Source organism: Capsicum annuum, chromosome 6 (genome assembly GCF_002878395.1).
Source record: "Capsicum annuum cultivar UCD-10X-F1 chromosome 6, UCD10Xv1.1, whole genome shotgun sequence".
In the NCBI taxonomy this organism is placed as follows: domain Eukaryota; kingdom Viridiplantae; phylum Streptophyta; class Magnoliopsida; order Solanales; family Solanaceae; genus Capsicum; species Capsicum annuum.
Genome location: NC_061116.1, coordinates 164,666,394 through 164,694,271, shown reverse-complemented (window position 1 = coordinate 164,694,271; position 27,878 = coordinate 164,666,394). Strand labels below are relative to the sequence as shown.

Here is a 27,878-nt window from a genome sequence, read left to right as displayed (position 1 = left end):
TCAATGCATAGAATTCTCATGTGGAACATCTGGGAATTCAGATAATTGAGCAGATTTTGCTTCTTCTAACAGACTGATCATTTGCTTGTTTCCACTTACTCTTGCTTCATCAACTGGAGTGTTTTCCCATCTGAAACATGGCAAAAGTAGATATTACACGATAATCTGATTGTACAATGTCGAATTTCAACATAAGAGTTCCCATGATGTTTAAACAACTATGCGGTAGTCCTAAACAAGTTGAGGTCGGCCATATGATTCCTTAGTGACTGTGTTTCTCCATTTAAGTTAAACTCATGTCATCGTTAGCTACCATGATGTCTCATTCTAGAAGTAAATTCAGTAAGATATCGATAAAGATTGAGATTGTATTGTACCGATCCTTTGAGAAAACAGAAGCACCAGCTCCCAAAAGCAACTTTGCAATTGAGTATTGTCCTTGAGTAGCAGCAACATGAAGTGGCATTCGATGATCATAGTCTTTGGTGTTTGGATCAACACCATTTGACAGTAGTTTTCGCAATAAATTTGAATCCCCCTTTGCTATCACCGTATAAAGAAAGCTATCGGCATTTTTAATGTTCAATAAAACTCCTTTAACAAGCAGTGAAGCAACGCGATCATGTCCACCCTTGATTGCTTCAAGCAGTGGCATGTTGCCAAATTTATCTATATGATAAATCGCAAGATTAAGTAACAATGAACACGAAAAAGGACTTATTGCAGGTGAATCAGACTCGTTTAAGAAATATTATACCTGGAGCATTGATACTAATCAATCCAATTTTTTTTTTTTTTGAATTGCAAAAGCTTATGTGTTCTTCTTTTTAATAAGGTAAAGCTATGATATTTTCTAATAAGGAAGAAAAAAGTTTTTTTTAATCTAAAGGTGGGTCAAATGGGTTATGGATAATTAAGTGTTGGGTCAAATATAGTCAAATGGATCATGTTGTTAAGTTTTTAACTTTTCTGTTAATTTTTTATTTTTTGAAATAATTATAGAGTCCAATGATATTATTGTCCCAAAAAAAATCATAAGTGACATTAGGGGAATATTTGTAAAACTTCAGTGACATTTTAAGAAATTTACTCTGCAAAAATTATATGGTTCCACAATGCTTCAAATAAGAGAAAAATAAGTCGTCAGGTATAGGTAAATAAAGGCTAAAGAGTTTGATAACCGGACCTTGATACCTTTACTCTGTACATGCTTAAATTATTTTTGGTCCTAAACCTCTATATTTGACTACTCCCTTCATTCTTTTATAAGTGCTCCTTTTCGGTTGTGATTTCGATCCATGCTTGAAAGAATATACGACATTAAAGTTAGTGCAAAAGACGGTTTAAAAGTTGTTTTACCCAAAGCAATCCTCTATTATGCTGTACACAAGGGAATTTTCACAAATGAATGTGTCAAATAATCCAAACTGCAGTATATTATGTTGTTGCAAGAGACTTTTTCTCCACGTACTCCATTAAGTCGAATAATATGGGACCAAGTGCAGTCATTCGTGACTCAATTTTTCAACAAAATGCATAAAAACTCAACGTCAATGAAAAGAGAAAACACAATTATTCTGTTGATTTATCACAAGACGAGGGTGCTTTGGTTGTAGATGAACTTGTCGACTCTTCAGCTTGCACAAGTTTGCAAAGTCTTTCTTGAAGGACTTGGACTCGGTCCACAGTTTTGCGAAGCCTTCGCCATCTATAGGTAAACCAGAGCCCAAATCCTCCGTATACAACAATATAGGAACCCCAAACATAGGGGTAAGTTTCTGCATTTTCTTTGATTTTCTGGTACTGTTCTTGTATCTTCGCTGCCCAATTAGTATATGAGTAACTTTCTAATTGCTTGTCTACTGCAGTTGGTGGTTGAATCACTTCACTCTTCTCCTGAGTCACCATCTTTGGTCTTGGAATTCAAAACTTGAAAAATAGTCTCAGCGGAGAACCAACCCCTGTGACTCATGTTATACTTGGCTACAGCAAACCCAAACAGCCCTCAATCACTTGGAGCAATAAGATTATCAAATATAACAAACATTAAAGCAAATCTAGTGTTACCTTAGCAAGGAGGTACATAGTGCTCTCTAACACGTCAAAGAAAAACTATGCCCTGTAGAGGCAAATAAGACAACCATCTATCTAGAGCATGAGCACGAGCAACCTTTGGTAACAATGTTTGAACATATGCTTTATTGATATCAAACGACCTCACCAGTTAAGACTAATGTAATCTTTTTCTTATCTTCCTAACATTATTTGGGTATTGGGACTCAAAAGAAGCGAAAATGAAGAGCTAAACCGAACGAAAAATTCCAAGATCTTCCTCTCTGGGAAGGGGAAGTCATGAAAGAATTGCATCATCACAAGTAAAAACTAATCTGTTCTACAAAAGTTGTGTCCGGAAGCTGAGTAAAGCACTCAAATCCATGGATATTGTACAATAACAGATGTAACCAAGACTTATCACAGAGAAAATAAAATGAAAAAACAATCTGCAAGATATATCCACACCAATTCCTGAAAACAATCTGAATTTTTAACTGAAAAAAAAATGATTATATTATATCTACTAACTAACTGCACTTAGCAGAGGTATTTCGGAAATAGCCTCTCTACCTACCCAAGTAGACTGTAGAAGTAAGTCTACGCACACTTTGCCCTCTCCAGCCCCCACTTGTGGGATTACATTGGGTATGTTGTTGTTGTCGATGTAGTATACCTACCAACGCTAAAAAAGAGGTAGCCCAATGCAGCAAAGCTTCCGCACGGTTTGGGGAAGAGCCAGACCACAAGGGCCCATTGTGTGCAGCCTCACCATGCATTTCTGCAAGAGGATATTTCCACGTCTCAAAACCACCGCAACTTTTACCTCACCTATCCTTTGTCAGAAAAATCAGTCCAAACAATTTTACCTAACCTGACAAACTTTAAGAGCAAAGAAAGAGAGGAAATGCTGTTTGGTTTGTTTAGCATTCAGAATGCGTTTTGCTTTTTTTACAAACGAAGTTAGATTATATTGATTAAGCAAATTCAAATTGAAGATCCCAAAACATAATGTCAGAGTCCATGTCCAACTTTTGCATAGAAGCTGCATCAGGTAGTGAAGAAGCAAAACAATATATTGACATATGAAAAATAATCCCAAAAAACTCTCAAACTTTGCTTCTAATTAAGTTGTGAGTAATAAAAATGAGAATGGATCGAGCACACCGTTTAGGTGGTGCGATTTGTTGGGTAATATAAACCAATCATCAAATACTCTGAAATCAGAAGAGGGGTTTATGCAGGGTTTCCAATATGAAATGTCAGAAATGCAAAGACTCCGCTACTTGCTTCCTTTTTCTTCTTTTTTTTTTCTAAAAAAAAAAAAATTATTTTATAATGTGAAAGTTTTAGGGTGTGTTTCGTACGAAGGAAAAGGCTTTCTTGAAAAATAAATTGTTTTACACTCTTTCCGTCTTAAATTACCTGTCTCAAATTGAGATGATACATTGATTAATGTGGTGTTTACATTATAATTTTCGGCCAACCACCAAACTAAATTAGCAACACAAGACAAGAACAATAATATTACAACAAGAAGAAACTCACGGGTTACATTAACACAACAAGAAACTAATGGAAACAACAAGATACAAGATAGATAGCTAGACAAATGTAGGTATAATCTTAAAAATCCAAGAGGTTATTCCACTCTTGGACCTTTAAAACCACACACAACATAAACCTAACTCCTACATTGACACAAGATGAACGTTACCTCCTCTAAACACCAACATATCAAGCCAACAATGCAAATACAAATGAATCTTCACTTTCCTAGCCCTAATTTGGTTTTGGTGTTCCTCTCAAGACTTAGAGAGAAATTTTAAGTGTTACAAGTTTCAAGTCTCAAAAATAATCAACTATACAAGTTTCAAGTCTCAAAAATAATCAACTAACTCTCAAAAACCCTAAGTTGGTCTATTTATATTACATTACAAAATAAGACTAAAATGACAAAAGTGCCCCTTTAATGAAAAGGCTCCAAAGGGCCGCCCATGGAGTGCATACATAGGGGCATTTCAGGATTCATTTACACTTAAGCTTGGGCCTTCTCTCGGTTGCCTTTGACATGCTCAAAAAATATCCATCTACGAGGTTGTACTCGTATCAAGAAAGAAGAAAATACATAGTTCGGTTGGATAATAGAATATGCAATGGTGGTAGATTTCAGTTTGAAGAGATACCATGCGAGCACGCTACTGCTGTTTTGAAAGGCAAACATGTAAAGGAAATGAAATCATACTGTTTTGATTACTACAAGAAGGAGACATTAATCAAGACTTATGAAATGCCACTGTATTCAGTGCCCGATAAATGAGATTGGCATGTACCACTGGAGGTATTGGAAGATATGGTTTTGCCTCCAAAATATAAGACCACCAGGAAGACCTAAGAAAAGAAGACAAAAGAAAAGTAGTGAAAATTTTTCATCAACCTCAAATCGTTGTGAAAAGTGTGGTCATAAAGGTCATAACAGACGCACTTGAAACTACTTTCCATTAGAGATCTGACATTTTTCCTTGAAGTGTAATCAGAATTATTTACTTAGTTCAATGTTCTGAATTCAATAATTTGACATAAATTCACAAAAATTTGTGTCTGAAATATTTAGTTTACAATAGAAGCTGGAAATTTTTTTAAGATCAATGTTTACAATTCATTAGAACTATACTCAAATGCAGATATGTTCGAGTTCATAATAGTTATGTCATTCATATTAGCAATCCCTGTTATATTATTAAGAGATTTTAACAGATTTGAAATGTTAGTGATACATTTCCATCAAATTGTTACAAAGTGATACATATTAAAATATTATGAATGTTATATGATTCATATCAAACGTTGATGATAGTTATGTGATTCACATTAGTAATCCCTGTTATATTGTTAAGAGATTTTAACAAATCTGTAATTGTAGTGATACATTTCCATCAAACTATTACAAAGTGATACTTATTAAAAATTTATGAATGTTATATGATTCATATTAACCGTTCATGAAATTCATGTAATTCATATTAATAATGTCTGATGAAGTGTTAATATATTTTAACACAACTGAAATATTGGTGATACATTTTCAACATAGTGTTTACAAGTGATACATATTAAAAATTTTATGAATGTTATTGATTCATATTAAGTGTTCATGAAAGTTATCTGATTCATATTAGTAATGTGTGATTCATTGTTAAGGAATTTTAACACAACTATAATGTTGGTAATACATTTTCAAAATATTGTTTGCTAGTGATACATATTAAAACATTTATAAATGATGTATGATTCATATTAAACATTCATTAAAGTCATGTGATTCATATGACTTTTACTTGATTCATTGTTAAGGCATTTCAACATAAATGGTATTTCAGTCGAACTCCTCAACTTAGTTGATAAAAAACTAATCAGCTATATGTATTTCACTAAGGTTCCATTAATAATTCTTTTTAGTTCATATGAATGAAACATATGTATCAAACACATAATAAACAATGACAAACACAGTCATAACATAAAAGATAAAATAATATGATTGAATAACATGGGAACGCTTCATTTCATAAGCTAAAATGTCATGACATTAACCACAAAAATACTGAATATTTAATACATAAAACTGGTAGTCTTGAAATATTCATAAATCCCAAAACATAAGAAATCACAATTCTTTTGTCAAACAACAAATACTAGAAAACTACAGCTCGACATCAATCATCTTTGTATCCTCGAATGGAATGAAGGTGCATTTAGGCCTAGGCGGATCCTAATTGTCACTAACATATCCATTAGATACCTTGTTCACACCATATTCCCATAACAATGATGTGTAGCTGGTACGATGCATTTTTGGATCAAACTCTAAAGAAGGTATTTAATGCCCATCACTTAAATATTCAGCATATGCCGCAACAAACAAACCACAATCCCTATAGAATAAAACAGTAGGCAGTTTATGGGTTTTTGTAGGCTCTAATATAAAAAAAATATTTAAAAGAATACGTGCAACGTGCCACGTGCCGCTTGATTGTTGCACAATACCATCAAGAAACTGAACATCAAATGTATGTTGGTCCATTTTTTCCTTGTATGCTTCTAGTAGTGACCAATCCGTACGCTCTTTTTTTGAAAAAAACAGACATTGTCAAATAAGTTGACAATATTTCAACAAGCTCTTTTATCTCAACTGCATGACCTCTATGACCTTGCAACGAGTCATACACACGATTACATATTTCCTTGAGCACTATGACTGCCAACACCTAGTGAAACGAATCCTGAAAATTTATTGGCACGTACACCTCTTCAACCAAATGTTATGGAAGACCTATTGGAATACATAGACCTTGAATAATTTCACAAATTAATCTCTCTACCGAAGAAACTTTCATTGAACGAACATTTTCTTCCTGCGAGCTAAGATCAATCTCAGATTGACTTCGGTGATAATGAGTGTATATGTCATGAATATAGTTCTTGAACATGCAATTCACGACGGTATATCTATATTCACTGGTGGTGTTCAGTTTTTCTTTCTTGCGAAGATAATAAAATACCACATCGATGTGTTGTATTAGAAGATTATAATATTTAAGAATATGTGATTCATATATGTCATACATAATACAAAGTGTAAAACAGTTGATACATATAAGTTTATAAAAATATTGACCGAAAAATAGTAAAAGTATATAGATGTATCAACCACTATGTTTGTGGTCAATATATATGGCAGAAATGATATGTGAGAAAAAATATGTATACACAGCACACCATCAGAAAGTTAGATAAATAAATTTGTGCTTAAATCATAAAAAAAATAGTTAGGTGCTATATATATTTCTTTGAGGCATACCTCATCATTTCAACATGAATTTAATTGTGCCATTTTATAAAATTAATTTTTTTCATAGGATGTGCAACTACAAAATCAAGCTTCGATTTTAGACCAGTGTATTTGACCGTGTAGTGCTCATCCTTCCCTTTCCTATAAGCAAATTATAATTTCAATCAGTATTGAGACTAATACATATATATGATATTTTGAAAGGTGATTCATCAATCTTACCTGCTAGCTTGTGTTTTGTACAGTTCAATTGACATTAAAAGAGCAAACTTAAAGAATAGCTCTTCATCATATGGTCCATAAATGTTGTGATCTTCAAAGGGGTAGTTCAACTTTTTGAACGACTGAATGACTTCTTTATCTTTTAACCCAGAATAAAAAACATTGACATATGGTGACTGATAAAGTTTTGAACGTTGCCTATTTCTTTAGGAAGGTTTCTTGATGACATCTGAAAGATTAGTCTTGCATAAAGAGACCTAAGAAATAGATGCAATATCACTGTCACTAATATAAGACTGACTATCATTATTGCCTTGCAGATTGCATATGTCAATAGCTGCAATAGCACTATCAGAGATGAATAATTGGCTATTAGTAATCCCTGTTGGATAGGCTACAGGCAATGATGGTACATACAAAGTAATTGCTTTACATAAATCTTCATTATATTATGAAGGTTTTTTTTAAAGTCCTGTTTGACGTATGTAAAAGGTGAACTTAGTGTGAGATTGAAGTTTAGATAGGAAGTGTCTAAACTATCTATAAGTATCATAATAATACATTTGGAACAATATGTATCATTATGATAAATCTGAAAAACTAACATAATATAAATCCAACTTTTGTTACTGGAAACTTTGATCATCTTTAGATAAGTTTAAAACTTTGATCATCTTCTGATTATGTCTGATAACTCCCTAATGCAGAGTATACTTACCCAAATTAGTGGGAGTTACAATCAAGGTTGTGATTAGTTGTAAGGCAGCTTCATCATGCTCATAACTCAGTGTCACTTCCTGTATCCAAGTGGGTTCTAATACAGTCATAGTAGTCATGTGAGCCTCACTTTCCACCCTCCTAGACAAAGCATTGGCTACTCTATTTTCTATGTATTTCTTGATATTGTACCTCATAATTCAGCCCCAGTAGCTTAGTCAATCTTTTTTGTTGCAATGTAGTGGTGATCTTTTGTTCTAATAAGAACTTAAGACTATGATGGTCAGTTCTTATAATAAAATGCCCTACCATTAGGTAATGTCTCCATCTTTCCACTGCAGATAAAACTGCTAAGTATTCCTTCCCATATGTAGACAAGCCCAATGCTTAGGAGCTACAACCTTGCTAAAATAGGCTATAGGTCTACCTTCTTGCATCAACACTGCTCATATACCTCTATCACAAACATCAATTTCAACTATGAAAGCCTTAGAGAAATCCTCTAAGGCCAACACAGGGGCAGTGGTCATTCCTTGTTTTAACTCTCCAAAGACACTATCAGCTTCTGAACTCCAAACGAAGAATTCTTTTTTAACAAGGCCGTGAAATGCTTACGAATCCACCCATAGTTCTTGACAAACCTCCTGTAGTACCCTATAAGTCCCAAGAACCCCCTTAATGCCTTAAGGATTTTTGGCACAGGCCAAGATAACATTGCTTCAATCTTGGAAGGGTCTGTTTTAACTTCCTCTCCAATGATTATGTGACCAAGGTATTCCACCTTGTCCTAACCAAAGGAACACTTAGATTTTTTTTGCATAAAGTTGTTCCTTCCTGAGAAGTTGTAGTGCCTTCCTTAAGAGTTCCCCATGATCCTGCATAGTATTGTTGTAGACAAGAATGTCATCAAAAAAAACTAAAACAAAGTGTCTTAAGCAATCCCTGAAGGCATAGTTCATTAGGCTTTGGAAGGTGGCCGAGGCATTAGTTAAGCTAAAAGGCATGACTTTTAACTCATAATGCCCCAAATATGTTCTGAAGGTAGTCTTGTAGATATCAACATTGTTCATCCTAATTTGGTGGTAGCCTGCTCTTAGATCAATCTTGGAAAATACTACAGCCCCATGTAACTCATCCAACAAATCATCCACCAATGGGATAGGAAATTTATCCTTAATAGTCATCTTGTTTAGTTCTCTATAATCCACACAAAACCTCCATGTACCATCCTTCTTTTTTACCAACAATACTGGGGATGAGAAAGGTGAATGACTAGCTTGAATAATCCCATTATGCAACATCTCTTTTATTTATTTTTCAATCTCATTTTTCTGAAAATAATTGTACCTGGATGATGTGATACTAAAAGGCACTGTGTCAGGTTTTAAGGGAATGAAATGGTCATGTTGCCTCTGTGGTGGTAGAGTACTGGGCTCCTGAAACATATCCTCAAATTCCTCCAGTGTTGAATTTATACTCGAGGGTAAATTTTCTTGTTCTCTTTCCTTAGCTATTGTAATGGTAAAAAGATGACCCCATATCGACTTCCTTTTTTAAAGTAGTTGTCTCACACTACTGGCTGACATGCTTTGCAGGTTGGCTTCATAGTAAATACCTTTGAGTCTCACCCTCTTACCTTGGTGTGTGACCTAAGCCTCATATGCTACAAAATCTAGTAGAACGGGATTATGGCTCTTCATTCAGTCACCTCCCAAAATTATATCACAAACTCCTAATTTCACCAGTCTAATAGAGTCTATGAACTCTATGCCTTCGATTTTCCACCTGAACCTGGGACAACAATGGTGACTCATTAGTATGTTACCATCTGCAACTGTGACTTTCATAGGATTAGCTTTCTTAATAGTACATCCCATCTCCTTTGCTGCAGTCAGGTCTAAGAAACTGTAAGTGCTACCCAAATCAAAGAGAATAATTAACTCTTTCTTTCCCACCTCTCATTTCAGCCTGATAGTGTTTGGAACTTTAATACTTGATAGTGCATATAGACTAATGGCTTCATCAACCACCATTTCTTCAGTAAAATTTTCTATCAACTCTGTTTCTTCTGCTACAGGTTCCTCAATCACATTTTCCTGATCTTCACAACCTGTTAAGGCATTTAGTTGTTTATTCTTGCATTGATGAACATAATGGTACTTTTCTTTGCACTTGAAACATAAACCTTGGGCTCTCCTTGACTCGAATAATTTGTTGTTGGTTGAATTTAGTCCTCCTTGACTGTCCTTAACCCCATTGGTGCCCTGCTTATTGATGAGGGTACTAGGGTTAGTACTAGCCGGTCTATTCTACTGCACTCTACTCCTTCGATTGGCCAATTCTATTACCTTCTCCTGGTGCCTTGATTTATCCACTGCTTGGCTTAAGGTGAACGGTGCAAGCATCTTTACTGTATGCTTAATTTCCTCCTTTAATCCTTCAACGAAAAACCCCAAGAAAAATTCTTCAGCTATAGTAGGATTCTGGATCAAAACCCAAGCTTTCAAACCCTCGAACTTTTCCAAGTACTCATCAACACTTCCCTTTTGTTCGACCTTCTTAAATTCTCCCAACAAATTCATTACATTGTTGTTAGAGCCTGCAAACCGTCAACAAATTTCCTCCATGAACTTCATCCAACTAATTGCTCCTCTACTAAGATGATAAAAAAAATACCATGAATTAGCCCTGCCACTGAGATGTAAGACAGCTACTTTCAATTTCTCTTTCGGGTTCACAATATGGTGATACTAAAAATATCTCTCACATTTTCTCAACTACACCTGAGGATCGCCTTCTTCGAAGTATGGAAATTCAATTTTATGGTGGAATGAGCTCACCTGGCTTTGTCTTCCTGCAGATACTCCATTGTATCTCGTATCGCGATTACCACTCGAATCACCAGCTTGCAAATTAGGTGGTGCACCCAAAATTCCATCTCTCGTCGGAGCCAATCTATCCATTAACATATCCAACTTCCGACCTATGTTATCAATTTTTGCATCAGTTGAATCTGCCTTTTGAGCCCTGCTGCTACATGTGAAGAAAATTGAGATTCCAATTGCTTTAAGTTTTTCTCCATAGCCTTAGATCATGTTTCTGTAACCGTCATTGTAGGGCCAAGACCTTGATTTGATACCATTTGTAATGTACTTACGAATTGAATGCGAATTCAGGCTAAATTTATAATTTTATTACTTCAATCACAATCACAATTACAATTTAATTTGGAAAAAATACAAGTAACTGAATGATTAATACTCTGCTTCCATCATTAATGGATTTCTGAGCTCACAATGAGTTCCTGTAATGGAGAATTGAATGAGGAAGAAGAAACTAAGAGAAAATGAGAATGTAGAGAGGGAATATTTTGGGGAAAGTGCTAGATATTTGTCTAACTAACTAACTCCTCCATTGACTAGGATATTTATTAGCTATTGAGTTATGGCTTTAATCTGGGGCATTGATTAACTTTTAATCTGGAACGTCCATCACAATCCTCTTGACAGGTATGACCACCTGTCCTCCATGTAAATTATTCTTAGACACACCTGTGTACCCCACTTCACTCTTTTATTCCCCCTTTTCTCTATTATACTAAATCAGTACATATGATATTGCAACCCCAAAGCATTACAACATTAAGGACCACTCACCAGGGGCCAGGATAAAAAAACCACCAGAATGATATTGCCAAGTAATCGAAGTCTTACTAAGCTCCGACAGGTAGCACTGTCTGCCAAATACTTACTACTCTCCAGTATCTCCTATTACCCTTTGATTGACCACTATTGAATAGTAGTTTATGCATTCTTTATCTCTCCAGCCTCTCCTACTAATGGACTACTTGTGACAAATTGTAATAACTCGTATACTTCTAAACTAGAAAATGAACCACTCTTTCTACGTGTGAAACCTCTAATCTTGTAATTCATATTTGAGTACATGAATTACAATGAGTATTCTAGTGAGAAAAGAGCTTATGATGTGTTAAACGTGTTCATAGGAGTCACTTAAGGTAATACAAGAAAAGAGCTTTTGAAGCAATCAAGTTTTAGTGTTTAATTTTGCAAAGGTCATCTTTAAACGAGCATAACTTTATGTATATATGGTATTTTGGAATATTTAGACCCACCAAATTGTATAGAATCGAATTAGTTTTCCAACAATACCAATTTCACCAAAATTCAATATTTGAACGAAAAGTTACAGCCATTTTCATGAGAGGTAATAAGTCGGGGCGATAAGCGAGGCGGCGCCCTGCCTATTCCCACCAGTGTAATTTTCTGCAGTGAAACTCTGCGTCCATGAGGGGTATTTAGGTCATTTCCCACCCTTAAATAGCCCCAATAACACGAGATTTAGCCCCCAAACACCAAATTATAGCTCATTCTCTCAAATTCTCTCAGAACACACCTTAGGGTTTCAACCCAAGATTCAAGAAAACTCAAGATTTCACCATGGTTTTTCAAAATTGATTCAAGATTCGATATTCCTAGACTAAGAGCTTTAAGAGTCTGCCTTCAAGAACACTATTGAAGATTCAAAAGTTCAAGCTTTTAACATTCAAAGCATCATAGGAATCCAACATTCAAGCTTTCTCATCTAAGATCGTTAATTAAGGTATGTGAGGTTTCAACTAGGACAATCTTTTTGTCCTTGTGCCCAAAATTTGTTTTAACTTATAAATTACTGAATTTTATGAGATTTTCCATGAAATTGAAGTTAGGGTTTATACCTAATTTATATTGTTTGAAGATTATGAGTTTACAAGTGATTGAATATTGAATTGCATGACTATTTTCATGTATTTATGTGCGTAATGCAATTTTTCAGATTTGCGAAAGTGAGTTTAAGAATGATATTGAGATTCTTGATCTTATTATTTTGATGATGTTAAAGTATTTTCAAGAATCATATTGAACATGATGTTTTGCCATGATTTTGAATGTTTATACATGAGTTCTAAATTGGAATTCACACCCACTATCACCATTTACAAGATTATGAGCTTTTGAGGGATTTTGAAGATAAATTTTAGATTTTGTTTATATTTTCATGCACATTGCTGAAATTTTCAGATTTTAAGGTGATTTACGAATGTGTATGTTATGGGATCGATCCCATCAACCCTCCTTAGCGTGGAAGGTTTCAAGCATGAATTTTGAGATGCTTTGACATAAGTTTGAAGCATGGGCTTTAAGCCCTAAGATTTAGTTTTGATATTTCAAGAAGCTATTATTTTAGCATGCTTTGATAAGCCAGATTTGATCTTTTGATCCTAAGCTAAGATACGGAATCCACATTATTCATATGGTTCATGATTTAAAGCAAAGAGAAACGCAATTGGTTTTTATTATAAACTCTTATGCTATTTTAAGGTGAATTTTCTAAAAGTCCTGAGCAATAAGTATGGGAGTAGTATTTAGCACTGAGTTGGGTATGATTCCAAGGTCTCATGCCTCAAAACTACGTGCCACCGTAGGTTTATGATTTCCCATAGTGGGCTAAGATAGTGATCACTTAAGATAAGGTTCTATTATGATGGCAAGTGTAGAATAGATCTCCCCAACATGGGTAAGACGTTGGACTCCATGAAGAATGTTCACATGGTTTATGTCAGTTAGAAGAAACTCCCAAAGATGTCCCCTCACTCTTAAAACAGTTTAGTGATTTAAAGTATTGAGATAAAATATTTACTATAAAGAAAGAGTTTCAGATTTCATTTAGCTTATAGGATTTGAGAACAAAAAAGAGAATACAGATTCTAGAACTAAGTGTAATGACTCACGAGATTTATACTACATGTTTTACTATTCATAATTTATGAGCTTTAGATTTCAGATTTACTCAAGTTATGTGAGTCATTGACACGGGTAAAAAGCGTCGTTTCCACCCCAAACTATACTCGAAAAGTCGAAGCCACACCTAAACTATAATAGTGACCTATTACACACCTAAACTATAAAAAAGTGAAACTATTTACACCCTGTCAGGCTACCACCACTTGCATGTGGTGTAGTGTTTTACACGCGCTGCCATGTCAGCACCAAGTCAGTAAAAAGTATCACTTTTTTATAGTTAAGGTATGTAATAGGTCACTTATGTAATTTAGGTATGGATTCGACTTTTCGACTATAGTTTGGGGTGGAAATGATGCTTTTTCCCTTAATGTTTTTAGTCGTTTACTTTTTTTATTTAATAGGCTGGACGCGCCTAAAATAAATGTAACACACGCGCCTTAGAATGAAGGTCGCGGGGAGGTAATAATATCACTTTTATATAGTTAAGGTGTGTAATAGGTCACTTATATAATTTAGGTGTGGCTTAGACTTTTCTTGTATAGTATGGGGTGGAAATGATACCTTTTCCCCATTTAGCATGCATTGTTTTATAAATTATGATGATTATGAGATATTGTTTTACTTATTGCATTTCGCCCCCATATGCTCAGTACATCCTCAAAGTACTGATCCACATATACGTCAATGTGCTACATTGTCTCATAATGTAAGTACAAGTTGTAGTATGTGCAGTCAGAATCAGACAATTGCAGATTCCAGCCAGCGGATGATGAGTCCTCCTATTTCGAGGACTTCAGTTAGATTTACTATTGTTCTTTACTTTCTTATTCTTATATATTGATTAGTGATAGTTGGGGTCGCGTCCTAGCTATCTATAGTCAGTATTAGTAAAGGCTTCATAGACAGTTAGTAGAGTTAATATATTCAGTTTTAGTTTTCTTTGTAAAAGCAGAGTTGTAATCATGTGAATTCAGTTTTGTATCGATCAGATTCAAAAAAGATGTATCTTTCGCTTATTTTATTCAGATTTACCTATCTTATTTAGTTGCTCAAGAGTTATGCCAGTAGAAAGGCTATCTTGGGATCACTTGTGGTCCTAAGTACCGTGTGACGTCTCGGGACAGATTTTTAGGGCGTTACAAACTTGGTATCAGAGCATAGAGTTTAAGTGTCCTAGGGTGTCTGTGAAGTTGTGCCTAGTAGAGTCTTGTGGAACGGTACGGAGACATCTATACTTTTCGTCGAGAGGCTACAAGGCATTTTGGAAACATTTCCATTCTTTCAAGTCTCAGATTGTGCTATAGAAATTGTATCTAAGAAACTTATACAGATTCTCGTCTTGCTCTATTCGGGCCATTTCTATCTTATTCTTAAGGTATCAGAAACAGTCAAGCTCAAATCCTTACTGCTAGAGCTTTCTCAAACAGTCTCCAAGATAGTTATGGGATTATAAAAAGGCTAGAAAGTATCCCATCAATTCTTTTAGATTCCAAAGTTTGAAGGGCTTTATTCATGCTCATAAAAAGTCGTGCACTAAGCCTAAGTCAGATGTGCTTTCAGATTCCTCCTCAGAATCCATTATGATAATCTATACTTCCTTATTTATGTATTACTCTTGAGATAGCATAATCAGCAAGTTCCAGTTCCTCCCCAGATAATGCTCCTATATTTGCTAGCAGAAGTTTCAGAAGTTACACAAAGGGCTTGAGAGGAGCTCTCTAGTGTCTTAGGTTCCTTAAGTTGAAAGTTATGTCCTCATTCTATGAGTTATTCAATTAAGACAAAGTAATATGTGTATTCTTAGATCGTTGATTATTGTGTGTCAAGTTTCTATCTCTTGTAATCTTGTTATCATTGTGTTGTTGAAACTAAAAGTCTAGTGAAGTCGTGTGGGGCTCTTTCGATTCACAAGCATAGTTGTTTTGTTATTCATCTCATTTTCTTGTTCAAAATACAAAATCAAAGTCTAATGAAGCCGTGTAGGGCTCTTTCGATTCATTAGCATAGTTGCTTTTTTATTCATCTTATTTTCTTGTTCAAAACATAAAATCAAAGTCTAGTGAAGCCATGTGAGGCCTATTTAGATTCACTAACAACTTGTTGTTCATCTTGTTGTTTTTGTGTCGATTGTAACTGGGGGGTTTAGAGGCGTAGTGACTAGAAAAGTGGTAAGCGCAATTTATTAAATATATGTATAGCCGAACCTTTTTCATAAGATTTAGTTAGAAATAAAGTGATATGTCCTTATGTGTTAGTTTAGTGGAAGGTAAAGAAGGAGTTATTAGTTAAGTTGAATTGTTGTTGTCTTGAAGTGTAAAAAATGTTATTGATGGTATTTGTTATGTTAGAAAGTATGGGTTGTTGATGAAAGTATTGGGTGGTTTAGTATTACCAATTTAGGTATCCCTTGGGACAACAAAAAAGAGTTTAGTCGAAACTTATAGAACTATGAAAGAAGTTTAGGTGTATAGATGGGTAAATGGTAGAGATATGTAGAAGGAGGATGTGATAATGGATTGTAAATAAGATAGGCCATACAATTATTGATCAATTATTGTGGTTATGAGATTCTAGTGGGCTAGTGTTTCTTGATGCTTTGTTTTATGGTATCCAAGTGAGAATATTATATGAGGTTTTGTTGTTAATCATGCCTAACACTAGACACTAAGTTGAATAGTAGATGATCATCAAGGTGGAAATAATGATTGCTTGGTTAGTGATGTTGCTATATGCAGGCGAACCAATAGGCTTGAAACAGTGAATGCAAGAATATAAGTTTACTGATTTGAGATTAAGTATGATGTTGTATGAATGATGTAGAAGTATGCCCGAGGTAATATGGGGCTGCATTATTTTCGAGGATTATGGCATGTTATGTGTAGCTAGTATTACCGTTGAGTTGCTAGGTGGAGAAATACTAGTTAGATGGTGTATGGTGTACTAAATAGCCAAGTTAAGGAGTTTTGATTGATAGTGTTGAGCCTTTTGTTATGATCTTGATTCTCATAGTCTAGGGATATAAGTTTGGAGATGCGATATTGGTAGGCTATGACGAAAGTAGTACGGTTCATTAAGGGTTGAAGGTATCCGTGTTAAGTGTTGGAACCTAAGTTGAGTTTTGAAGATTGAGCTAATAGAAAGTAGAGTTGAAGAACTAGTTGATGTGAACTCATAGTATGGTGATACTACTAAAGATTCTAAGTTAGTAAGTGTTCAAGTTATTAGATGATAAATATTGGGGACATAGAAAGATAGAGTTGTATCTTAGAATGAAGTATTAGTAGTGGGTTTTACACTTTAAGGTGTAGTCTTTCAAGGTAAGTTTATTATTTATGGGTATTATTATGACCTAGACTCTAGAGTAAAGGGATTGCAGTTTAGATTAGAGTTAGAGGGTTCCATAGACTTAGAATGTCATCTTTGATCTAACGGGGAGATGGTAGAGTGAAGAACCAAATCAAGTTTTGAGAGTTAGATTGTGTTATATGTCAACAAGAGTTGCTATGAGATACTGATCCTTTCTTCCTCTAGAGTATTTCTTGGATTTCAATCTTTATCACATCAGATTCATGTCATGCGTGATAGATCCATGCCAAAGGTCAATGCTTATACACTTCATGTGTACTCAAGTCCATTATCGGTTTCTAGTAAGTACGTAACAGCTTCAGTCTATGATTCGAGTCATTTCTCATAAATCTATGAACTTCAATCCTATGTTGAACCGCTCATGATAAGTATGAACACATGTTTCATAGTATGATCAGTTAAAAAAAAAACTCATTATCCTAGTGAAATCCATTTTATATCATGTATGCCCTCTGTTTAGATATCTTTAACGTATCTATACCTTAGGCATTCTATTCCTCAAGCCTCAGTTAAGCGTTAAAGTTATGTGTAGTATTTTTTCGTGCTTCAGGTCCTTATGTGTTTGCCCTTCTGTGACCTCTTCCTACGTTAAGATAGTGATTAATGAACAGTTGTTTAGATGGGAGAAAGTAAATGTTTATTGTTGAGAAAAGATCGTCGTATGCTTGTTTTAGCTAAGGATATAAGTGTGAAGTAAGATTGAGGCCAAGTCTTTAATACATGTTATGGTTAGTTGAAAATTTGTGTGTATGTTCTTAAGAATAGTGCAAGAATGTTGTTGTTGGTAGAGGTTTGGAGACTAGGAGGATTAAGCCTTTATGGATGTTTTCCTTAAAGTTCATATGTGGTTATAATGATAGGTTTGAATGTCATGTTCAGATGTAAGTGGAGAAATGCAATATGCGCTAATGAATCCATAGTAAGAGTTTAAAGTTAGTCATTGAAGTGATAAGAAGAATCATCTTAGAGAGGAAAAGTTGTGAAAATGCTTGGGGTATTGAATTCATGGTTCATACTAGTGTTATAATGTTATGTGTAGTAAGTTGTGATTCAAGTTAGACTTGAACATGGTGAGAGAATTTAGTTCAGATCAGACATTAGTATATGAAGTTATATGAACCCGTGTGAGCATGGTATTAAAGGGGAGAATGTATAGTTGAAAAGAGTATTTGAGAAGAGTTTCTAAGCTTGTAAAAAAAATGAAATTAGCAATTGCATTGTCTAAGGCCTAGTAATTCTAAACTAGTTTATGTTTAAGAAGCCTATGTTCCATGTTACAATGTTATAGCTATACTGAGAATTCCTTCTTCAGATATCTCACTCAGATCATATCCAAGATTCTTTTTCCCTAATGTTATTATAATTTCTTGATAAGAGTGCTGAAGAAATATTCCAGTTGAGTATAAACTTTTGGTATAATTCAGTCCGTATAGCCAACAATTTAGTTTAGTAATCAGAAAGACAAGTTCCCATGGTTTTCTATCTTTTCTATTCTTGAGGTAATTCATTCACATCCTTGCAAGTTGCAAATTCAGTTTAGTCCAAACATCATGTTTAACATTCACCTATTTAGTCATGACTCAGTTCGTAAGTGCTCAGAGCATAACCTCAGTTTTCCAAGTATACAGTGTAGCACCCCTTGTACAATCTTAGTCCCATTGTCTCATGATTCGTGCCTAAATAATTTATCACTTCGCAGTTCTATATTAATGATTGTATCATGGAAATCTCAAGTGAGTTCTAAACTCATACAATGAATCAGTTCCTGATGATCAGTAAGTCAAGTCAGCTTAGAATTCAGCTTCCTGATAAAATTTCTAAAGTTTCAGCTCAGCCATATTCTTTGTTAGAAGACACATTATTCCACACCTTGATATTTCAATAAGTCTCTACCCATCATTCGAGAACAAATGATTTCAAGGGGGAGATATTGTAATACTCCGTATACTTCCAAACTAGAAAACGAATCGTTCTTCCTACGTGTGAAACCTCTAATCTTGTAATTCATGTTTGAGTACATAAATTACAATGAGTATCCTAGTGAGAAGAGAGCTTATGATGTGTTAAAACGTATTCATAGGAGTCACTTAAGGTAATGCAAGCTAAGAGCTTTTGAATCCATCAAGTTTTAGTGTTTGATTTTGCAAGGGTTATCTTTAAACGAGAATAACTTGATGTATATGTGGTATTTTGGCATATTTAGACCCACCAAATTGTATAGAATCGAATTATCTTTCCAACGATACCAATTTCGCCAAAATTCGATACCTGAGCGAAAAGTTACAGCCATTTTCGTGAGAGGCAGTAAGTCGGGGCGATAAGCGAGGCGGCGCCCTGCCTATTCCCGCCAGTGTAATTTCCTGCAGTCAAGCTCCACGTCCATAAGGCGTATTTGGGTCATTTCCCACCCTTAAATAGCCCCAATAACACGAGATTCAGCCCCCAAACACCAAATTATACCCTCATTCTCTCGAATTCTCTCAAATTCTCTCAAGAATACACCTTAGGGTTTCAACCCAAGATTCAAGAAAACTCAAGATTTCACCATGGTTTTTCAAAATTTATTAAAGATTCGATATTTCTAGACCAAGAGCTTCAAGAGTCTACCTTCAAGAACACCATTGAAGATTCAAAAGTTCAAGCTTTTAACATTCAAAGCATCATAGGAATCCAAGATTCAAGCTTTCTCATCTAAGATCGTTAATTAAGGTATGTGGGGTTTCAACTAGGACAAATCATTTCGTTCTTGTGCCCAAAATTTGTTTAACTTATAAATTACTGAGTTTTGTGAGAATTTTCATGAAATTGAAGTTAGGGTTTATACCTAATTTATATTGTTTGAAGATTATGAGTTTACAAGTGATTGAATATTGAATTGCATAACTATTTTCATGTATTTATGTGCGTAATGCAATTTTTCAGATTTTCAAAAATGAATTTAAGAATGATATTAAGATTCTTGATCTTATTATTTTGATGATGTTAAAGTATTTTCAAGAAGCATATTGAACATGATGTTTTGCCATGATTTTGAATGTTTATACATTAGTTCTAAATTGGGATTCACACTCATTATCACCATTTACAAGATTATGAGCTTTTGAGGGATTTTGAAGATAAATTTTATGATTTGATTTATATTTTCATGCACATTGCTGAAATTTTTAGATTTTAAGGTGATTTACGAATGTCTATGTTACCAAGCATGAATTTTGAGATGCTTTGACATGAGTTTGAAGCATGGGCTTTAAGCCCTAAGATTTAGTTTTGATATTTCAAGAAGCTATTCTTTTAGCATGCTTTGATAAGCTAAATTTGATCTTTTGATCCTAAGCTAAGATATGGAATCCACATTATTCATATAGTTCATGATTTAAAGCAAAGAGAAGAGCAATTGATTTTTATTATAAACTCTTATGCTATTTTAAGGTGGATTTTCTAAAAGTCCTGAGCAATAAGTATGGGAGTAGTATTTAGCACCGAGTTGGGTATGATTCCAAGGTCTCATGCCTCAGAACTACATGCCACCGTAGGTTTATGATTGCAGATAGTGGGGCTAAGATAATGATCACTTAAGATAAGGTTCTATTCCGATGGCAAGGGTAGAACAACTCTCCCCAACGTGGGTAAGACGTTGGACTCCATGAAGAATGCTCACATGGTTTATGTCGATAGAAGAAACTCCCAAAGATGTCCCCCCACTCTTAAAACAGTTTACTGATTTAACGTATTGAGATAAAGTATTTACTACGCAGAAAGAGTTTCAGATTTCATTTAGCTAACAGGATTTGAGAACAAAAAAGAGAATACAGATTCTAGAACTAAGTGTAATGACTCACGAGATTTATACTACATGCTTTACTATTCATAATTTATGAGCTTTAGATTTCAGATTTACTCAAGCTATGTGAGTCGTTGACATTTAGCATGCATTGTTTTATAAATTATGATGATTATAAGATATTGTTTTACTTATTGCATTTCGCCCCCATATGCTCAGTACATCCTCAAAGTACTAATCCACATATACATCTTGCTACATTATCTCATAATGTAGGTACAAGTTATAGTATGTGCAATCACCAGGCAATTGCAAATTCCAGCCAGCAGATGATGAGTCCTCCTATTTCGGGGACTTCAGTTAGGTTTACTATTGTTCTTTACTTTCTTATTCTTATATATTGATTTGTGATAGTTGGGGTCGCGTCCTAGCTATCTATAATCAGTATTAATAGAGGTTTCATAGACAGTTAGTAGAGTTAATGTATTCAGTTTCAGTTTCCTTTGTAAAAGCAGAGTTGTAATCATGTGAATTCAGTTTTGTATCGATCAGATTCAAAAAAGATGTATCTCCCGCTTATTTTGTGCAGATTTATCTATCTTATTTAGTTGTTCATGAGTTGTGCCAGTATAAGGGTTAGCTTGGGATCACTTGTGGTCCTAAGCACCGTGTGACGTCTCGGGACAAATTTTTGGGGCGTTACGCAAATACTCATGTTTTCCTGTGTCTTGGACTACACAAAAAATTCTGCAGAACAGATGTTATTCCTGCCTAGACAGACCAAGGGACTGACTCCATGCTTATCCATGACTAGCATGCATAGTGGGCTCTTAGACCCATTTAACTGGCTGTTGAAGAAGAAAAACTGGTGGCTTGCTCTTCCATTCACAGCAAAAATTCAGATTCCAACAACATCCTCATAGCCATCCATGATCATCTGACTAAGCTGGATCATAACCCGATCTTACCGTCTCTCAATCCATTGCTACCCCAGGATTGTAGCCAACATATTAACGATTGGTACTAGTAGATTAATCCAAGGAGGTGTACTCCACCAATGTATCATAAGTTTGCATAGAGAATGGGCTCTCGGCAAAGCACCTACAATGAACATTATTTTGGTCAAAGAATGTGGTATGACCAACAACGTCTTTTTTTTTTGTTTTGTTTTTTTGGGAAGGGGTGGAGGGGGGAGGAAGGACTCAAACTTTATACATACAAATTTTTTACTTGAGAAAAGAAGAAGAATGAAACCAAAACCAAAAGACAGGAAAAAGAACATTAACTGATGAAAATAGCTATAGAAAGCAACAATCAAAAATAGAGGATATCATCTCAAACGAACATCTATTCACTGTTCTACTATTGTTACAATTGCAGCTCAGGCAGTTAGTTCCAAACCAGGATAGCAATTTCAAATTCTAAATAAATCCCTGGTAAATATGGGACTGCCGGTCTTTAACCAGGAAGGACTGTTTATTTAGAGCGCTTGCCCATAAAAGTTCTAGCAAAAATAGTTTTGACGGATAAACCTTGATGAACCAGCTCCCTTTCTGTCTAGGAGATGAATTCAATGCAACGAGTTACACACCAGCACGGCAAACAAAACTTTCCATTAGTCAACTAGATTATATCCTAAGCCTCTTGCCTGTGGCGGCAATAAGTGAACTATAGATTCCATGAACTAATTTCTATAATAACAACATAGCCAGCCTATTCCCACAAAGTGGGGTTTGGTGAGGTAAAGTGTACAAAGTCATACCACTACCACAGAGAGGTTGTTTCCAATAGACCCTCGACTCATGACAAATAACAGTATAACAAGCAGAAAACATAAAAACAAACCACAAATGGGGTAACACACCAATAGATAGTAAAAGAAACAAGACCTTCACAAAGTAATACTATGAACTATCTATCCGAAATCACAAACATCACCAAAATACCACGAATAAAAAACTACAATACACATGCATAACCCTATAACCACGGGTATCGACAAACAAAGCACTCCTCCCTACTAGTAAGGACGCACTCCTACCCACTAACCCTCTACCCTAATCCGCGTCCTCCACACCTTATCAAGGGTCATGTCCTCTGTAAGTTGTAACTGCTCCATGTCTTGCCTAATTACTTCCCTCCAATATTTCTTCGACCTAATTCTACCCCGTGTAAAATCATCCATAGCGAGCCTCTCACACCTCCATACTGGGATATCTGTGCACCACGTCACATTCCCAAACCATTTCAATCGAACTTCCCGCATCTTGTCTTTCACCGAAGCCACTCTCACTTTCTCTCGAATAATCTCATTTCTAACCTTATCCCTCCAGATAAGTCCGAACATCCATCTCAACATCCTCATCTCTACCACCTTCAACATTTGGATTGGGAGTTCTTAACGGCCAATACTCTGCTCCGAACCACCATTATAGAAAAAACTGAAATTAATCCATTTTCAAAAAAAGTCTGATTTAATTTAGAAGTTTCTTTTTCCAAACAACATCAAACTCAGAATTGTTTCCTTTAATCACTGTGACATAATGAAGTTTCAGTCATCCCTATTCTCAGATTTAGTTGCGAAAGTGAGATATCTCATGGGTGCTGCTCAGAAAGATGAGATTAAGCAGAAAAGATAAATTTCTGCTTACTCTCAATGTGAACTCTTCATAAGTATAGTTATCAAAGAGGTTCCAAGGCTGCTTTTTGAGGGCACAAAGGTGATACCCTTTCCTATATGCCAATCAATTTACTAGGGATAAGATGTTTCCCTCTGCTAGGGATAAGATGTTTCCCTCCAAAGATTGACTGCGGTCTTGATACTTGGCCTTGAATAGAGAAGTATCTCTTCAACAAAATATTGATCGTGTTATTGGAACATAGCAATTAAGTTAGTTAGTTTTTGATTATTTTTTACAAATGGTGGAGACATGTTGTTCAACACTAATACTTGGTATAGAATGGAATAGAAAATACGAAATTTCATTGCTATTATAGTCATGCAATTAGTTGGTTAGTGAACACCCAATGGCAGGGCAGAACAAATATTTAGCTGCGGATTCAACTAAACCCAATACTTCTGACGCAGAACGTAAATTTATGTGTGAAAATTTATTATCATTGTAACAACTAGTAGGTCTAAAACTCATAGTTCTAAAAAGAAGATGGGTCCAATGCTAAGAATCTTAAAGGTTAAAACCATAGAGTTTAAATCCTAAATCCCCTCTACTCAATGCTATAAAGTATTAAAGTTATAAGTGAAGTATACCATTGTAAAGCAAAGACTTATAGAAGTATAATGAGAGATACCGTAGTTCATGCCAAAACATTTCTGCACGTCCATGCAAGAAGGGCCGCAACGGAGCAAGAAAATCATCTCCCGCGCACCGCTGTGTTGAATGTGTATTTTCAGAGATAAAAAGTGAGGTAGCAACATGGACAATAATGGATGGATCTGGATCCCCAAGTATAGCCTGCAGCTCCCTTCTTATCCAAGGTTCTACTCTCTGTAGCATCTTTTCTTTGGTACTCCTATTCTCCATGTGCTATAAATTAAAATACAGTAAAGATCAGAATCAACTTTAGTCATCTCAAACAAAATCAAGATATCAAGATAGATATATATGATAATAGCTACCACAATTTCCCGAATTTATTTAGTGAATTGAATAAATCTATTGGGGTAAGCATTACCTGCATAAGACAATTTTTAGATGAAAAGAGAACAGCCTGCAATCTCTCTTCATATATGCTGAAACCAAGTATACATTCCAGGTCAAACAAATATCACGTATTAGAATTTTCTAGACCAAATACAGACACCTATAGATACATAAATGGAATAGGCATAAAACTGCGGCTATGAGGAGAAATTACAAATAATTAGTAAGCATAGTACCTGGAACGCCAGAGAATGATTCTCCTAGTAATATCATCTGGATTTAAAGCTACAATCTGATCAAATGATCGCCGCTTTAGGAACAGCCTCGTTCTGGAGCCAGAAGCATTCAGCTCTTCCCTCCTCCTCCTAATCACTCTGTCCAACATAAAAATCACAAATTCAGTACACATTTTTGGGGATAATTCGGACCAACTTACGAGAAGTTTAAATCAATTGCAGTGTTGTCAAAGACGCGCTTAAGCCCTGAAGTGAGGCTCAAAACGTGATGAGCGGTTCGCCTCGCTTAATGTGCGCTCCAATACCACCATCAAGGTTCTAAGGAATATTTTTCCTCACCAATAAGACTCTTTTGAAGAGGCAACATTAAACAATTGATAGTTTTTTTTGAGAAAGACTAAACAATTGAAATTTTAATTTATCATAAATTGTTTTAAATTTCTTTATTCAAATATTTGTCATTCACGCATATAATTATCAGTCTTCAACTAAATATATATTATTCCCTCCGTTTAATAAAAAATAACTTACTTTCCTTTTTAGTCCGTATCAAAAAGATCCTTTCCTTTTTTGACAACACTTAAATTCCAATTTTCCACATGTTTAAGACCACAAAATTAAAGGGTATTTTGATACATTTTACATAACTTTAGCTTAAGACCACAGAATTCAAAAGTCTTCCTTATTTTCTTCAACACCTTGCCAATTAAACACATGTAATTCTTTTTTAAACAACGGGAGTAGTATTTTTCTCCATTTGCCCCTTTTTCATTAATATTAATGCACATGCTTCATTTGTGCTTTGTGCTTGAAGCTTCAACGTTTTTTGGCGCTTTTTGCTTTTGATAACAATGATCAATTGTGCTTCAACACTAAACGTCAGTGCGTTCATGGTCAAAAATACACCTAAAGTATTCCATTTTTAGAGTTTCATACCTAACCTATAAGTCGTGCTAAAGTTTCCTAATTGAACTATCCAATACCTCAACTATCAATATTTACTTTTCTTACTTGAACCATGGTACTATTTCAAGTACGAAAAGTGAATATTGATAGTTGAGGTATGTTTTAATAATTAGTCGATAATTACACACATGATAAATCAAGTATGTAACTCAAAAAAATTGAGATACTTGGGTGTGTTTGACCCTTCACTCAAAGTTAGTATTTCCTCTAATTTATATGTAAGTATGACTTGACACGAAGTAAAAGATTAAAAAAGAAAGACTTCTAAAATTTATGGTCTAAAAAACATGTTTGTGTGGCTACAAATCTTTTCATTAGGGATAAAATGTACATTTCAAAGTTAAATTATTACTCTATTAAATAGATTTTTCAACTGACTAAAAGGAAAAATGAGTCACATAAATTGTGACAGAGGGATGGCAATAATTGATAAGAGAATTTAAGGACAAGAAAACTAACCTTCGGTGGGCCAATCGGTTACTCAACGTAGAGCGAAGAAACCCTGAGTGTAACTTCTTAGTTTCTGCTGGAGCTGATAATTTCTCTTCACGGAAGGTCAGGGAAGAAAAGCTAATTTTGGAGAACCATGAGCCGAAGTCAGCGTTACAAAGAGGGCATTTTCGCTTTACATCGCTCCATCTTCGGATGCAAAGGATACAATAGGCGTGCATACAGGGGATAATTACCGCCGCACTCCCATGGTGTAACCGGCATAGGCATATCGGACATGATTTCCGGGTTACGGCACACGCAATTTCCTGAAATCTGTATTCCATTGGAGTCGCACAATTTCAAGTCGGGTCGGGTCGGATCAACTGTTTAATCCAATTTTATTTTATTTTTTTTATAACCGGGATATATATTATCTCTCTCTATATATAATATATTAAAAGTGTGAACACTTTGGGAAAGTGATTTGAACTTTTTATCCTTCATTAAAAGATTTTTATTTAGACAAAATTATCTTTTCACTATTTTCCTTAATTTATTATTTAATTATTTTTATTATATTAACTAGACTCCTAAAATATATGAATTTCTTAAAATATATAGAAGGAGAATTAATTAATATTTTTTTGTATTAATCAATCAATTAAAATAATACTCATAAAATAGGATTAAAAAATACTCCTAAAATAGGACTCTATTAAGAAAATACTTCTATAAATATTGAGATGCACTTCCTTATATAAATCCTAAAAGTCATGGGCAACAGATCGGTGGTCCATTTTTTCCTACACACGTATGTGTTCTTTTTGGGGTGAAGTTCTCTTAGCAATTAATTTGGTTTGTAATTGTTTTAGGTTTGGTTATTTGATATAAATAGGAAATTATAATATTTAATATTTTAAAAATAATTAGAATTTTATCATATATAAAAAAAATAACTTGATTCAGTTGCATGTTAGATGTTTAATTTTTCAACCCTCAACTTCTTCACTATTTTTGTCAACATAATAGAATTCAACGTGTGTGTATATATATGTATCTTCTTTGTTTTCATTCAAGTCATTCTTTTGAGTTAAAATTTGTCCTCATACAAGAATTATTTTCATCAAAATTGAAGCTTTGTAATCATTATTGTATTATTTTATTGTAGTTTACAAGTCGTAGATGAATTTACAGGTGGTAGATGAATGTCGGTTGATTTTGAGAATTTTTTTAGATAAAGGTTAGGTTTAATTGTATTGTATTTATATCTTTGTTTTGAGAGTTTTTTGTGTAAAGGTTAAGTTTAGTTGTATTATTGTTTATATCTCTATTATCATATTATTTTGTTATAGCTTACAGGTGGTAGATGATTGTCAGATGACTTTTAGAAAATTTTTGTGTAAATGTTAGATTTAATTATATTGTTTTGATATCTCATCATCGTATTGTTTTGTTGCAGTTTACAGGTGGTAGATGAATGTCGATCGGCTTTGACAAATTTTTTGGTAAAAGTTAGGTTTAATTAAATAAATTCTCCAAAAGATGTTGAATTTAATTATTGTATTCATCTTTTATTATTTAAACAAATATACTATTTAGTGTAACGTTTTAACTCAATAAAGTGAGGTACACGTGCAAGGCGCGCATACCTAAACTAGTATATATATATGCTTCAACGTCTTGTATGTTGGCAAGTCAACTGTACAAGCACCAGCAGTAGTAACAGCACACCTAGCGCTAGCATTTACAATCTGATAATTAGGATTAGTAGTAGTAAAAAAAATTTGG

General features: G+C 34.5%; 2 protein-coding genes across 3 annotated transcripts; both read right to left on the bottom strand.

Moving 5' to 3' along the window:
• Nucleotides 1-1,908, bottom strand: LOC107874122 (potassium channel SKOR-like). The gene is made up of 3 exons (XM_016720992.2): nucleotides 1,623-1,908; nucleotides 378-669; nucleotides 1-130 (listed from the first exon to the last, which is right to left on the bottom strand). The coding sequence occupies exons 1-3, from the start codon at nucleotides 1,906-1,908 to the stop codon at nucleotides 1-3; spliced, it is 708 nt and encodes a 235-aa protein (XP_016576478.2).
• Nucleotides 1,484-26,539, bottom strand: LOC107873055 (E3 ubiquitin-protein ligase Topors). Of its 2 annotated transcripts, none has more exons than XM_047414942.1 (5): nucleotides 26,118-26,517; nucleotides 24,693-24,830; nucleotides 24,488-24,545; nucleotides 24,104-24,339; nucleotides 1,484-4,443 (listed from the first exon to the last, which is right to left on the bottom strand). In XM_047414942.1, the coding sequence occupies exons 1-5, from the start codon at nucleotides 26,432-26,434 to the stop codon at nucleotides 4,329-4,331; spliced, it is 864 nt and encodes a 287-aa protein (XP_047270898.1). In that variant the 5' UTR covers nucleotides 26,435-26,517; the 3' UTR covers nucleotides 1,484-4,328. The 2 variants fall into 2 exon arrangements, with proteins under 2 accessions (XP_047270898.1, XP_016575246.1); XM_016719760.2 differs by lacking the exon at nucleotides 1,484-4,443 and adding an exon at nucleotides 21,475-21,895 and having other exon boundaries at nucleotides 26,118-26,539.
• Nucleotides 26,540-27,878: the final 1,339 nt, after the last annotated feature.

What these genes read in the sequence shown, in the direction of transcription:
- LOC107874122 (XM_016720992.2), bottom strand. Translation starts at nt 1,908, where the DNA reads ATGGTGACTCAGGAGAAGAGTGAAGTGATTCAACCACCAACTGCAGTA. An exon ending in GCAAGCTGAAGAGTCGACAA is followed by an intron (nt 670 to 1,622) that starts GTTCATCTACAA and finishes TTTATCATATAG; the next exon opens with ATAAATTTGGCAACATGCCA. An exon ending in TCTGTTTTCTCAAAGGATCG is followed by an intron (nt 131 to 377) that starts GTACAATACAAT and finishes GCCATGTTTCAG; the next exon opens with ATGGGAAAACACTCCAGTTG.
- LOC107873055 (XM_047414942.1), bottom strand. Translation starts at nt 26,434, where the DNA reads ATGGAATACAGATTTCAGGAAATTGCGTGTGCCGTAACCCGGAAATCA. An exon ending in AACCGATTGGCCCACCGAAG is followed by an intron (nt 24,831 to 26,117) that starts GTTAGTTTTCTT and finishes TATGTTGGACAG; the next exon opens with AGTGATTAGGAGGAGGAGGG. An exon ending in ATCATTCTCTGGCGTTCCAG is followed by an intron (nt 24,546 to 24,692) that starts GTACTATGCTTA and finishes ACTTGGTTTCAG; the next exon opens with CATATATGAAGAGAGATTGC.